The 13655-nt window shown below is 36.4% G+C and overlaps 1 protein-coding gene across 1 annotated transcript; it reads right to left on the reverse strand.

Annotated features, from left to right (window-relative positions):
- Positions 1 to 8103: 8103 nt before the first annotated feature.
- Positions 8104 to 9042, reverse strand: LOC130849650 (olfactory receptor-like protein OLF2). The gene has a single exon (XM_057728694.1). It carries the CDS (start codon positions 9040 to 9042, stop codon positions 8104 to 8106), a length of 939 nt encoding a protein of 312 aa, XP_057584677.1.
- Positions 9043 to 13655: the final 4613 nt, after the last annotated feature.

Genomic DNA, 13655 nt, shown 5'->3' on the forward strand with positions numbered 1-13655 from the left:
TTTGCAGTCAAAGAGCCAGGGCCAGAGTCTGGCCATTCAGTATCACTGGGCACTCTTCACTAAACACTACCTTCCCAGAAATAAAATGTTTCAGAGATGGTGGAACTTAGAAAATTGCAATAAATATATCATCATTTTCCCAAAACTCAATGTGCTAAATTTGCTGTAGGGATATTAGTTTAAAACCAACTTAAATTTTCATGTTGAATATGTGCTCAAATAGGAAAATTTCCTTTTTTTTACACAGTAACAGAGACAGTATGCTGTGGTGGGTGAAAGCATGGATGGTGGAACCAGAGTGCCTGAGTTTGAAACCTGGCTCTTCCACTTGATATATGTATGACTTTAGCAAAATTTTATTAGCTCTATGGTTTCATTTTCTAATATGTAAATTGAATATTATAACAACACTTGTCTACAGGGTAATAAGGATTAAATAAGCTAATACATGGAAGGTATTGATATTTTGGAGTGTTTTTCACACAGCAAATATTCAGTAAATGTTAGTGATTATTATGAAGCTGTTGAGACAAATTTGAACTTCATTAGACGTTGATACTTATTATCTTGTTATCAACCAGGATTCCCTTTGCTCTAAAAAAGGGTTAATTGAAGAAAGGAAGCATCATAGAGCTACTAGTTGCTTCTTTGCAGTTCTCCTTTCCTGAAATACATATGGCTTCCTCCTTAGAAAATGCCAAGTCTCACTGAGTGGCAACCCATCTGTTTCTGTCTACAACTGTGAGATACAAGGGTCTATTTATCAAGGAGTGGAACAATGGCCGCTGCTCTGAAGGCAAGAAAAAGATACAGTTAGATCTTTGCTAGGCTATTCTCTCTTTGGTAATAATAAACAATGACTATTAAAAAGCAGGCACCAGTGTTCACTTCAACAGCATATATACTAAAATAGAAAAAAAAAAAAAAAAAAAAAAGTAGGCACCAAAGAAAGGATCATCTTTAGGGACAATGTTTAAATAAGCTTGTGGCCTCAGCCATGGGAAACAACCACTTCTTTGCTGAAGTTGTTTTCCTACCAACCCTTTATTTCTGTTCACAGAAGTAAAGGAGATGAAGAAATCAATTTATGTGGAGAATATTTACTTGTAATAATTTCTCACAGATGTTGCATGCTGACTGAAAGAAAATTGAAAAATTCGAAAAAGAAATATGAAAACCAAATAGCACAATGGAAGGGGAAAAGATTACAGGAAACAAAAAACTGAGAGTCCAGTGAGGAGCCAAATCCTATTCTTCTATGTAATCAGCAGGTGAGCATGAAAATGGAGGTTTCTGGAAAAGTTCAGCAAGATCACATATTCCTCCAGTATTTTCTGTATATTGAACACCAGTCACTGTAACAGGGAAGAGCCAAATAAAGCTACATGTTGGATCTGTTTCTTTTACTTTAACCTTTGCTTCCCACTGCTTTTGTTCACTAAAAGGATACTGTCTATACATAATGGCCTGCCTCAGGGAACCCTGCCCCTCTACCTGAATGTTAAACCAAAGTGCCTTTGCTCAGGAAAACATCTGGACCCTGTCCGCCTGTGGATGGCTGCAAGAAAGAAGAAATTAACACATCCCCTCCCCAAGGCTGGTCATCCAGGTGATATCTGAAAAACTTACAGCCTTCTAACTTTACTTCCTCATCTCCTTCCCTTCTCTGTGCAATAAAAGCGACTGGCATCCAGACCCCAAGAAGATGGTTTTTCAGAGACACTAGTCTGTCATCTTCTTGGTCTGCTGGCTTTCCAAATAAAGTTGTATTCCTTGTTTCAAAATCTTATCTCTGATTTATTGGCTTGTCATGTGGCGAGCAGACCAAGCTTGGACTCAGGTCACATCACTACTTTTTAAAACTTTTTTTCTACTCCCTTAAAGTCAACCTTCTAATCCCCACCCCAGTCCTTTTATTTGTGTATTGATAACCATTGGTATCAATGCATTACCATAAGATAGGATAAATAATATTATATACAAATTGGGTCAGCCTTAATTGATACATAAGTCCACCCATCCTTTAAAAAGAAATAGTAGCTAATAAGTTTTAGATTCTTAATCAGAGTCCAATAATGGTGAGGATTGTCTTAAGAATATCTTGTGTTAAATGTGCAGTTTTTGTTGTAGCTGTTGTTTTTGTTAGATTTATCTTGAGAATTTGAAATCTTTGTTACCCTAGGCATGTTTATTCTCAAAACATGAGTTTCTATTTGTAAAATAAGTGACTATGGAAGATAAGCACTTAAAATCCCATCAAGCTCTAATATCCTGGGATTAAGGTAAGAACACTTACCAGATCTCTATCTTTTTCATTCACCTCTTTACTGCACTGTTGTCAGCATCAGTTCATTTTTCACTGGAAAAGTCAATTTTGACAATTAAAAATAAAGAAATTGACCCATTGCAATATTTTTTTTTTATAATCTATTTGGGCCGGCCTTCTGTGCTCATAGAAGAAATTTTTGCCTCCCTTGGGAAGGCTGTAGTTTCTTAGGATAATGCAAGACCTTTTATATGTTGCTTTGAGGCTTTTGAGATTTCCGATCTCACATCAGATCCCAGGAACACACACTCTGACATCCAAATCCCAGTGGGAAAATTTACCTGAGCAATTACAGTTCTACTGAGGAGTTGATTAAACACAAAAGGAAATGATGTAATTTTTTTCTAATTCTTAAGAACATCTCAAGAAAAAATCTATTGTGGCTCTCAAAATGGTAGATTATTATACATAAAACTGGATTATGATACTTGCTATCTGATTTGATTTAACCTGCTCAAAACAATTTATCAAAAAACTAACAGAATGTTCTATGTCCTAGGACATTGGGATAAACTGGAAGGACACAAAAAAGTATCTATAAAGGCATTGAGAATAAGAAGATCTTTAAGCCAACATGTAGGTGGAAAGTTAGTTATGACTAAAGTTAATGACTCAGATATGTGCCATCTGTGCATCATATTCAAGTGGAATTTTGGTCACTCAAGGCTAGAATTGGTCTGAGAGTCTTAATTTAATAAAAACATTTACTCTACCAATGTGTGTCAAACACTGTTCTGGGCACAAAACAGAGAAAAGGGGGATAAATTGAACTCCACAGTAAAAATTTTGTCAAGTATAGGACAGTGAATCAGAGACAGTAGAGGAAAAAAAGGAATTGAACAGAGATTTCAACCATGGCATGATTTAAAGCTTCAAATAAGATTTAGAGAGATTTGCCTAATCAAGAAATACATATATATATATATACATACATACATATCTGGAAAAATATATATGTATTTTTTTTTTTCACAAAGAGAGCTATGAGCTGTTTTTGAGCTTCTATCTGTCCAGAGTATTAATCACAGCAGAAAGAAATTCTTCTTTTCCAAAAATTCCAGCAAAATCCACAGTTAAGTCACTACCTCACTACTGCCCACTCAGAAGCCAATCACTGGGTCTCTTGGTGACTGGCCATGAACACTTCACCAAATGCCATTGGATATGAAGAACAGGGACCCACCAACAACACAAAAGACTGAGTCCCCACCAGAAAATTGAGATGCTGTTGGTAAGAGAATGAGAAATACATATGAACCCCTATAATTTTCAAGGAAGGGAGTGTCTAGATTATATAGGTAAAGTAAAGCCACTTAAAGAAATACAAAGAAAACTTTTATGTGATTGCTTTTCAGAGAAATTTGAGGAGCAGTCAGTGTGCCTCCATGTACATTTTACTCCAGAGTAGTAAAATGTACACTGGTTTACAAAATCAGACCTCAGTTCCACTCTCTTCAGTGGAAACTAACACTACAGAAAAGGTTTTGTCTATTCACACCAGTGGTGAGGAAGGGCTTGGCAAATGTGGGCTTTCAGTGGGGAAAAACAGAAGGACAGCCTGAGACCGATGAGAATCAAATGCTTTGCCCTAAATAGCAGGAAATGGTGTCCTAAGTGCACGAGTTCATAACAAAAGACAGATATTATTTTCTTTGCTGCCAAGTGTGCCATTTCAGTCATGGTGCACAGAATAACATAAAACAAGGTACTCTGGGACTAATTATCTAAACTTATTTCATGGCAAAGTTGGATCAGGGAATTAGCTCTGTAGGGTGGTTTCAGGCATCTGGCCAGGATTGGGAATGGTGTGATCCGTGTGTGCCACTGTGAAGAAATCTCTGCTCAGCTCTAGCAGGAGGGAAGGCAGGGTCAGGAAAAACAAGTCCTGAGAGTGCTGGGCAGAGAGCCCCAGATATGACCTGAGGCTGAAATGTGCAACTAGAATCTGAACGACTGGGTGAGCTGCCTCTAAAGTGGATGAAGATGGATTCTCCTGTTACTCAACACAGGTCCGGCTGCTAACCCCTCAAAAGTCAATACTGGAGACATGGTGCAGATGAACTTAGTGGCAAAGCAGAAATCGAGTCACAGATGCAGAAAACAAATTTATGGTTACCACAGGGAGAAGGGGTGGTGGTGGGATGACTTGGGAGATTGGGATTGACATATATACAGTACTATGCATAAAGTAGATAACTAATGAGAATCTACTCTATAGCACATGAAACTCTACTCAGTGCTCTGCAGTGACCTAACTGGGAAGGAAATGAAAAAAAAAAAAAAAAGTGGATATGTGTACAGGTATAACCGATTCACCTTGCTGTACAGCCAAAACTAACACAACATTGTAAAGGAACTATACTCCAATAAAAATTAATTTACAAAAAAGTCAATACTGGAAAGAGGGAGGCAAATGTTGGTAGGAAGAAAAGTTGCCTTTAATCAAAATGCCAGCAATCTGGGGAGATGGTGGACTCAGTATCCCCCCAAAACTGATGCAGAAAACTCGGCCCCTGCGCACTGGTGCTGAATCAAATCTTGGAGACAGATTTTTGGTGAAGTAGAAAAGAATAACTTTATTGCTTTCTACTTTTTTGATCTATGGAAAGAACCAACACATTAGACAAGGTATCATGGGATGAAAAGATATGAAATGTGTGGGAGGGCCAGAGATGAGTAGAGCATGGGGGTGTCTGGTTTAAGATTAGTAACAAGACGAGGGGGCCTCCTGCAGAGAGCTCTTTCTTGCCAAAGCTGTTTACACTGCAGACTCCATCTTATGACTTGATGCCCTGAATGATGCCATCCTTTCTTTCAGCACCAGAATTTAGTCCCTGATGAGGAGTTAGTCGGGTAAGATAACAGATCTTACAAGTAAATGGTAGGATGCAGATCTGAACTCATGTCTGACTCACTTCAAACCCAGTTGTTTTCTTAAACTCTCTTCCATCTTTATCATTTAAAAAAATGCATATAAAACAAAGACAAAAACATAAAACCCTGTTTTCTGACCATCTGTAAAGATTATTAAATCAAAATTCTGAAAGGAAAAGGTAAAGGAAAAAAAAAGGAATACACATATATGTAAAGGTTGATTAGTGAAGCTAATTTACATAATATGAATGGGCTTAATTTTTTTTATTTTGTATTTATGTTTTTCACCTTTATTGGAATATAATTGCTTTACAGTATTGTGTTAGTTTCTGCTGTACAACAAAGTGAATCAGCTGTATTTATACATATATTCCCATATTCTCTCCTTACTGAGCCTCCCTCCCAACCTCCCTATCCCACCCCTTTAGATCTTCACAAAGCATCAAGCTGATCTCCCTGAGCTCTGCAGCAGCTTCCCACTAGCTATCTATTTTACATTTGGTAGTGTATATATGTCAGTGCTACTTTCTCACTATGTCCCAGCTTCCCCTCCTCCCCTTGTGTCCTTAAGTCCATCCTCTATGTCTGCATCTCTATTCCTGCCAGGCCACTAGGTTCATCAGTGCCATTATTCTAGATTCCATATAAATGCATTAGCATATAGTATTTGTTTTTCTCTTTCTGATTTACTTCACTTTGTATGACAGACATATTTTAATACATTTTAATAAAGTACATTGGGTTGGAAAGAGGTTTGGATAGTGATTGAGAGTTCTTGATATGTGATATATTCTATGAACAACAAATAAATTATTTGAGATTATAAGAGAAAATATTTTAGAGACAATGAGATACTTTTGTCTAAAATTCTGTTTATAATGCAAGATAAACAATCTGCTGAAAATTGCATGTCTTTAATATGTTATTTCTCTCCTATGATGTATTGACTACAAAACAATCAGTACCAAAGGGATATTTAAAATATAATATTACTCAGCCATTAAAAGGAATGAAATTGAGCTATATGTAGTGAGGTGGATAGACTAGAGACTGTCACACAGAGCGAAGTAAGCCAGAAAGAGATAAACAAATACCGTATGTTAACTTATATATTTGGAATCTAAAAAAATGATACTGATGAACCCAGTGACAGGGCAAGAATAAAGACGCAGATGTAGAGAACAGACTTGAGGACTTGGGGTTCGGGGTTGGGGAGGGGAAAGGGAAAGCTGGGACAAAGTGAAAGTGTAGCATTGACATATATACACTACCAAATGTAAAATAGATAGCTAGTGGGAAGTTGTTGCATAACAAAGGGGGATCAACTTGATGATAGGTGATGACTTAGAGGGCCAGGATAGGGAGGACAGGAAGGAGTGGCGGGAGGGAGGGAATTGGGGACATATGTATAAATACAGCTGATTCACTTTGTTGTACAGCAGAAACTAACACAATACTGTAAAGCAATTATATTCCAATAAAGAGCTTAAAAAATAAAATAATAAAATAAAATAAAATAAAATAAATACAATAAAATAAAATTAGGGAAGAGGACCTAAATAAAAAACCTGTATAAGCCATTACTCTCTCCTTCTGGAACCAAAAAGAGTACATTCATGTTCCTTTCATGGCAGCAACCTAAGATAAAATGAATAATTTGCATTATGTTTTCATAATCGGATTAATTGCTAATTGAATACAGGAAGAACAGAATACACAATTAATTATGTTTTTGGAAAAGATTACAAGATTAATTAACACTCAACTACTCAGCACAACACAACAGTAATAACCACTAATAAAATTTTGCTTACATTATGATTTCAATTTATTTCATAGATACATAGAGAGACAACATAAATCATTACATATGACACACTAACATAACTACTACTTTGTTTTTTTCCCCCCAAGGGACATATATTTATGTTAATAACCATTCCTTTGTGATTTAAACAGTATCAATGGGGCATTTCATTTTCTTTATTTTTCCAATTTTAACTAGTGTTAAAGATGGAGTCCTCTCCAGTGACCTCTGGTGGATCAGGGGATGTTTGCTAATATAATTGAGGCCAAATGTAGAGGAATCTCCTGAGAAGCTTTTTACAGCAAATCCTTTCTGTCCCAGATTCTCATTTCTGCCTAGGGCAAAATAAAACATATGCAGATGGATTTCACCTACAGGTAACATGCTGCAATGAAATTAAGAAAAGTAGTAATTTTTGTTTTTGATCAATTTACAGAGGTTCAATTTTGCATTAATTTTTCAGGCTACATTCATTCATTCATTCATTCAATAAATATTTTTGAATTGCATCCTGAGGTCAACCACTGTAAATAGCTGGACAATGGTGAACTAGACAGGAGGGACCAAGCATTTATGAAATATTTAGTCTAGGGAGAGAGATTTCTTATTCATTCTTATTTATTTACTACTTATTTACTTCTAAGTGTTATGATGGAGCATTTATAGGGTGATACAAGTACATAAAAAGGATACAAATAAACCTAATTTGACCCACTAACACTCCCTTCTGGCTGATCAAGTTTATTAAGCCTATTGTTAAAATAAATAAATAAATACATTGGAGCCTTTAGCAAGTAAGTTGAATTGAAATGAGTGGAGACATTGCTCTTCCCACGTATCTCACTGGGACCTCCCCAAGAACAGAGAAAAAAGATACAAAAAGACTCTATCTGCAAAACAGCAAAATGACCCTATTACTCCTCTTCCTTAGTTTGGAGAGATTAAGACCAGTAATGCCTGCTCCCTACACTCATCTTAGGTGCAAATAATAGACAATATTCAGAAAGCTGCACTAGTAAGACTACAGGAATCTATGTCAAAGTACCTGATCTTAGGCTCTCAGAATCTTTAAATACTTTTGGGTGAAAGCATTGTATCACCCAGAACATAATTTAGTGCTGATTGCTTTATTTAGGGCACTTTTTACATCCTTATTTCTTAAGCTGTAAATCAGGGGGTTTAACATGGGGATGACAACTGTGTAGAAGACAGAGGTTATTTTGTCTGTGTCCATGGAGTAACTGGAGGTGGGTCTGAAATACATGAACAGCAGTGTGCCGTGAAATACAGCCACAGCAGTTAAGTGGGAGGCACACGTAGAGAAGGCTTTGCGTCTCCCCTCGGCTGAGTTCATCCTGAGGATGGTGGTTATGATGTAGCTGTAGGAGAGGAGCACAGTGATGATGCTGCCTCCCACAATGCAGCCAATAAAAGTGAACATCACGATCTCATTGATGGATGTATCTGAGGAGGAGAGGGCTAGCAAGGGTGGGTTGTCACAGAAAAAGTGATTGATGACATTGGAATTGCAGAATGGCAATCGAAATGTGCAACAGGTATGGATTGCCGAATCAACCAAGCCTACAATGTAGGCAATAGCCACAAGTTGGGTACAGATTCTCTTGGACATGGAAATTGTATAAAGGAGTGGATTGCAAATGGCTACATAACGGTCATAAGCCATGACAGCCAACAGAAGACACTCCACATCTGCAAAGGCTCCAAAACAATACAACTGGATGGCACACAAGTGATAGGGAATCCTTTTTTGCTCAGATAAGAAATCAGCCAGCATCTTGGGAGAGACAGTGGAGGAGTAGGAGACATCACAGAAGGACAGATTGCTCAGGAAATAATACATGGGTGTGTGGAGTCTGGGGTCCATCTTGATCAGCAGGACCATCCCTAGATTGGCAATCACAGTTATGCCATAAACCAGCAGAAAAAAAACAAAGAGCCCCTGCTGCACATCTCTTCTGTCAGAAAGTCCTAGGAATGTGAAGTCAGTAACCACAGTGCAGTTTTCAGCAGTCATCACTCACATCTGGAAATCCTTGGTTATGAAAGAGGAAATCAATGTGAATGGTTAATATCACCCTACTACCTAACATTGCTGGGCATTTCTGTATTTCAGTAATTAGAAGAAGAGATAAATAATGCTAAGACTGCTTGAGGTTAAATGGAATCTTTGGGAAATATATCCAACTTAATATAAATGGTAAAATGATACTACTACTACTTACATTTGTAAAGCATTGTAGTGTTTGCAGCACACATTCATGCAAATTAAATCAGGCTATTTCCACACCAACTTGTGGAGCATTCATGACTAATTTTGCTACTTCTATTTATTGCTAAGAAATCGGTGCCCTCAGAGTGAAGACAAGGTTCTTACAATTAGTTGGTCCAGATAACCCGTTTTCTGACAAGACTGTTGTTTTGTTTTGTTCTGTTTTCAGTGATGCAAGAATGTTTTTATATCCTGTAATAGAGACATGTAGTTAATGAGAGGTGCAGGTAATGAATATATTGCTTTGTTTTTTCTTCGTCTTCCTAAAATGTGTAGCAGGCAGAGTCGTGGCAAATTTCCTATTATAACAAGCACTCACTTCCTCATTGACTCCTCAGGTCCTGTCCAGCCTCAGTAAATGAGGGATAGATAGTTCATGATGCAGGACCCACTGGTGCAGAGAGGATAAGAGGGTGGAGGGGTCTCTATGCATGAAATGCTAGTGTAGACTGAGTAATATGCCAGGGCTGACCATTCTCCACTGTGGAAGTTGCTGTTATGTAGGGGAGGTGATGAAGAATGTTTGAGACCTAACTGCAGACATGCTGGTAGCACAGGTTACACAAAGGCAAGAAAGGCACTGTGGTTTACTGTGTGAGTCTTTCTACCCTAATCTATTATTTTCCACATGATATATTCAACACCAGATCAGTTGTGTAAGTCACACATTATAGAAATACTCATCTGTCCACAGACTCAGAACCTCAGAGACATTTATGTTTGAACTGTATTCCCACTCCCCCTCCAATTCCCTAAAAATTTTAATACTGTTTTGTTCTTTTTTTGAACCAGATTTATCTTGAATATATCTGAGATCTGCCTTCCTTTAAGTTTCAGTTGTCTTTGGGTGGCCAGTGAAATTATATGTCCTATTGTTATATTTTACCCAAACCAATAATGTGATACACAGTGCCACACATGTCCTCTCCTGTTCTGTGAGAATCTAAGAAAAATGGAGTTGAAGGTGGATGAGGGACAGAAGAGCATCTGAGTAATGACCTAGTGATCAGTGTGCAGGTCTCCCAGCACTTGGCCTAAACTCATTAATATATATGTTCCTGCAAACACATAACTTCAAAAATGTTTTCCTTTACAAATGAAAATATTTATAAAATATGTAAAAGTATATGTAAAAAATGAAAACAATAAAAAATTTCTGACCTTTGCCACAATGAATGTTTTTTCCTTTTTTTAATCCCTGCTATCTATGTATATATTTATTTAAAATACACAGATTGGAAAAAGTACATAAAATAAAAATTTGTATAATATTTCATATCCTCCTTTGTTTCTATAACATGCTTTCATATAAAAAGGATAAAAAAAAAAAAAAACTAAAGAAACCTCAAATATAAATCAGAGCAATAACAAATATACTAGTACCTGTACCAGAACTACTGACTTGTTTGCTGCATGCAGTTCTGTCTGTGGGAAGGTTCAGCACTGTCGCCTGTCTGACCTGGATTATATAAATATCTCTGTGTCTGGTCCCTGGCTGTTGAACTCTTGGTCTCTCAGGAATAAGAAAGAGATATAATGATGTAGTTTATCATTAGATACTTCATACATGTAAGTTGATTGAGAATGAAATGCAGACCTTTAAATAACTTTTTTCTTTTTCCCCCCCCACCTTACTGACCAATATTATACTTATTTAGAAATAGAAAAATGAGTCCAGTAAACAAGCATTCCTTATTTTGAGTTCACCAATCCTTATATAGGCACTTTGATTTCATTTGATAAATTACAAAACAAATGCACACCCATTCACCTTCACACACTTACACAGACACACATGCACAAACACTCTACGTTAAACACATTAGCAAAATAAAGATTTTGTAAAAACAGCAAAAAACTGAACATATTTACACTGCCTAGGGCTAAGTAGATTGTGTTTTCTACATTATTTGGCTTTTAACTTTTAAGCAAAAATGATGTTAAAAAAATTATATGTGTGTGTGTGTATGTAAAATATATGTAAAATATATGTGTATATATGTAAAATATATTTTCTGCTAAGACCACTTAGGTACATACAATTATTAATATACTTAATCATAGCCAGATTTTTTAAAAATAAATTTTACAAATAAACTTTAGGAGCAAAGAGATTTGAAATGAATTAAAACTTGTAATTTTTGCTTCTTCACTATACTAAAATGTTTGATATTATCTCATTTTCACTGTATGTTATTTTATATTTTATGTATCATTACATACATCCTGAATTGTCTCTAACAACCTCATAACATGAAACAGACATTGAAGCCCAGAGGGGATACACTTCTACAATCCCATAGCCATTGTTTCTTTGATTTCATAGAAATTGCTTACAATGTATTCCCAAATACAGTGCAATGACATAAATTTGTATTAAAGGATCTCTCTCTTAAATAGTCTCACAGAATGTTATAGTGTGTTTGTGTGAAAGTGACACTTGAAAACTCACAAAATAATGACTCATTGACTCCTAGATTTCTGAGAAGACTGAGACACTGTGTAAGTCCTACATCTAAACCAAGGTGGGATCCAGATGACTGACAGCAGAGGGGAGCACACAGGAAGGGTTGTCACACTGGGAGGCAGTCTATTTTATTTATTGAATTAGCCAAAAAGTTCATTGGGTTTTTCTGTAACATCTTATGAAAAACTAGAAAGAACTTTTGGCCACCCAATATATCACCTGAACACTTGAACATAATTAAGGTTGATGAAAAGAGAAAGTTATGTAAGGGATGACTGCATTAGACAGTTTCAGGAAGTAACAGAAGGTAAATAAACTAGTGTCCCTTGACATAGTGCAACCTGACAGTTTAGGGGGTGATCTCTGCATTGTCCATTTATTCAGCAATATTTTATCACGTGTGTGAGTCATTGCTGTACACTTACACACACAGGCTGCTATGTGCTGTGTAGATATCTACAGTTAATAAATGTCCCCCCCAAATATACTATAATCACATGTATTAGTTATACATCTTGAGTCGTAATGCAGTTAACTTAATTGCCACAGACCTGTAAAGGCAAAATTTGAATAAACAAACAAAAGAGTAAGATGAGCAGGACATGGAAAAGTTTATTCATTCCAGTAATATAGATATACATATTTCTTCTGAAATCTAACTTGGAATAAACAGAAAAATAGGTTTTTCAGTCATTTTGTTTATTGGTTCATATTGTTTGCTGTTATAGTGTTTCCCCTTGTTCTCTGTAAAGCTAGAATATTCTTCAAACAAAATTCAATGAACTTAATAAATTTTTAATTTTCAGAAAAGGAACTTCAGTGACAATTATTAATGCCTTTTCATAATGTATTGCTATGTTTTATGTGACAACCTCAATATTAAAATACCAAATGTACTCCTGTGGGAGATATTGTCAAGGGAAATCTCAAAAACCCTAAGTAACTGATAATATATTCCATCACATACACATAAGAAAATCATATATTTGTGGTAATTAAGAGCTTTATTTCCATTCTCTGTTTTTCTGGTGCATATTTGGAGGCGGTGGTGCCAACCTTGATGACCATCCTCTGATTCCTTTCCAGATTTATTTTTCCCTCAGGTGCTTCTCTTGCTCCAAGAATGACCCATTTCCTCAGGCTACTCTCTGTTTAGGCAGAACCCCTGTTTATCTTCATAAACATGGCTGCCCCCCAGACCATGTAGTCTACCTCTCCCTTCCTATTAAATCTGGAACATCAAAAGGAACATATTGCTGAAAATTGACTAACCTAAATTGCTTCCCAAAGGATTTGTGTGTTAACAGAGAATAGCTTTCTTTAATCATGGGGGGAAAGACTGAAGGTAGAATTTAAGACTTCGGAGACAAACAATTGAGATAAAATCTGTATCTAGACAGCTTCCCAGATGCCAAGGATGTCCCTAAACATAATATTATATAGGAAACACACTACATATAATTTTAATATAAAATTTAGACTGAGTAAGTATCCATATGGTTTTCTGTGAGCATGCCCACCCACGCCTCCACGATGGCACTTTCACTATGAGTCGTCTGGCTTTTCTGCATCCTAATCAGCACATTGTTGTCTATCATTTTGAGCCTTTGCATTGTGTGGAGTATTCGACTTCCTGATGACTAACAAAGCTGGAAATCAACTTATATGAGTACCTCTTTTTATGAAGTGTCTCAAAGTCAACATGCAGAATTGAATTCTGCTTGATGGTATTGGGGTTCCTGCAACCTACCCTCTCTGTCTGTCTTATTGCCACTTTCATTTCAGGTCAAACTCACAAAGAGATGTAATGTTTTGCACCACTGATATGAGTTTAGCATCTGTTACTCTTTTTTAATCACTCCAAATAGAAGTTAGAATACATATTGCTAGC

This window comes from Hippopotamus amphibius, chromosome 3 (assembly GCF_030028045.1).
Source record: "Hippopotamus amphibius kiboko isolate mHipAmp2 chromosome 3, mHipAmp2.hap2, whole genome shotgun sequence".
NCBI lineage: Eukaryota > Metazoa > Chordata > Mammalia > Artiodactyla > Hippopotamidae > Hippopotamus > Hippopotamus amphibius.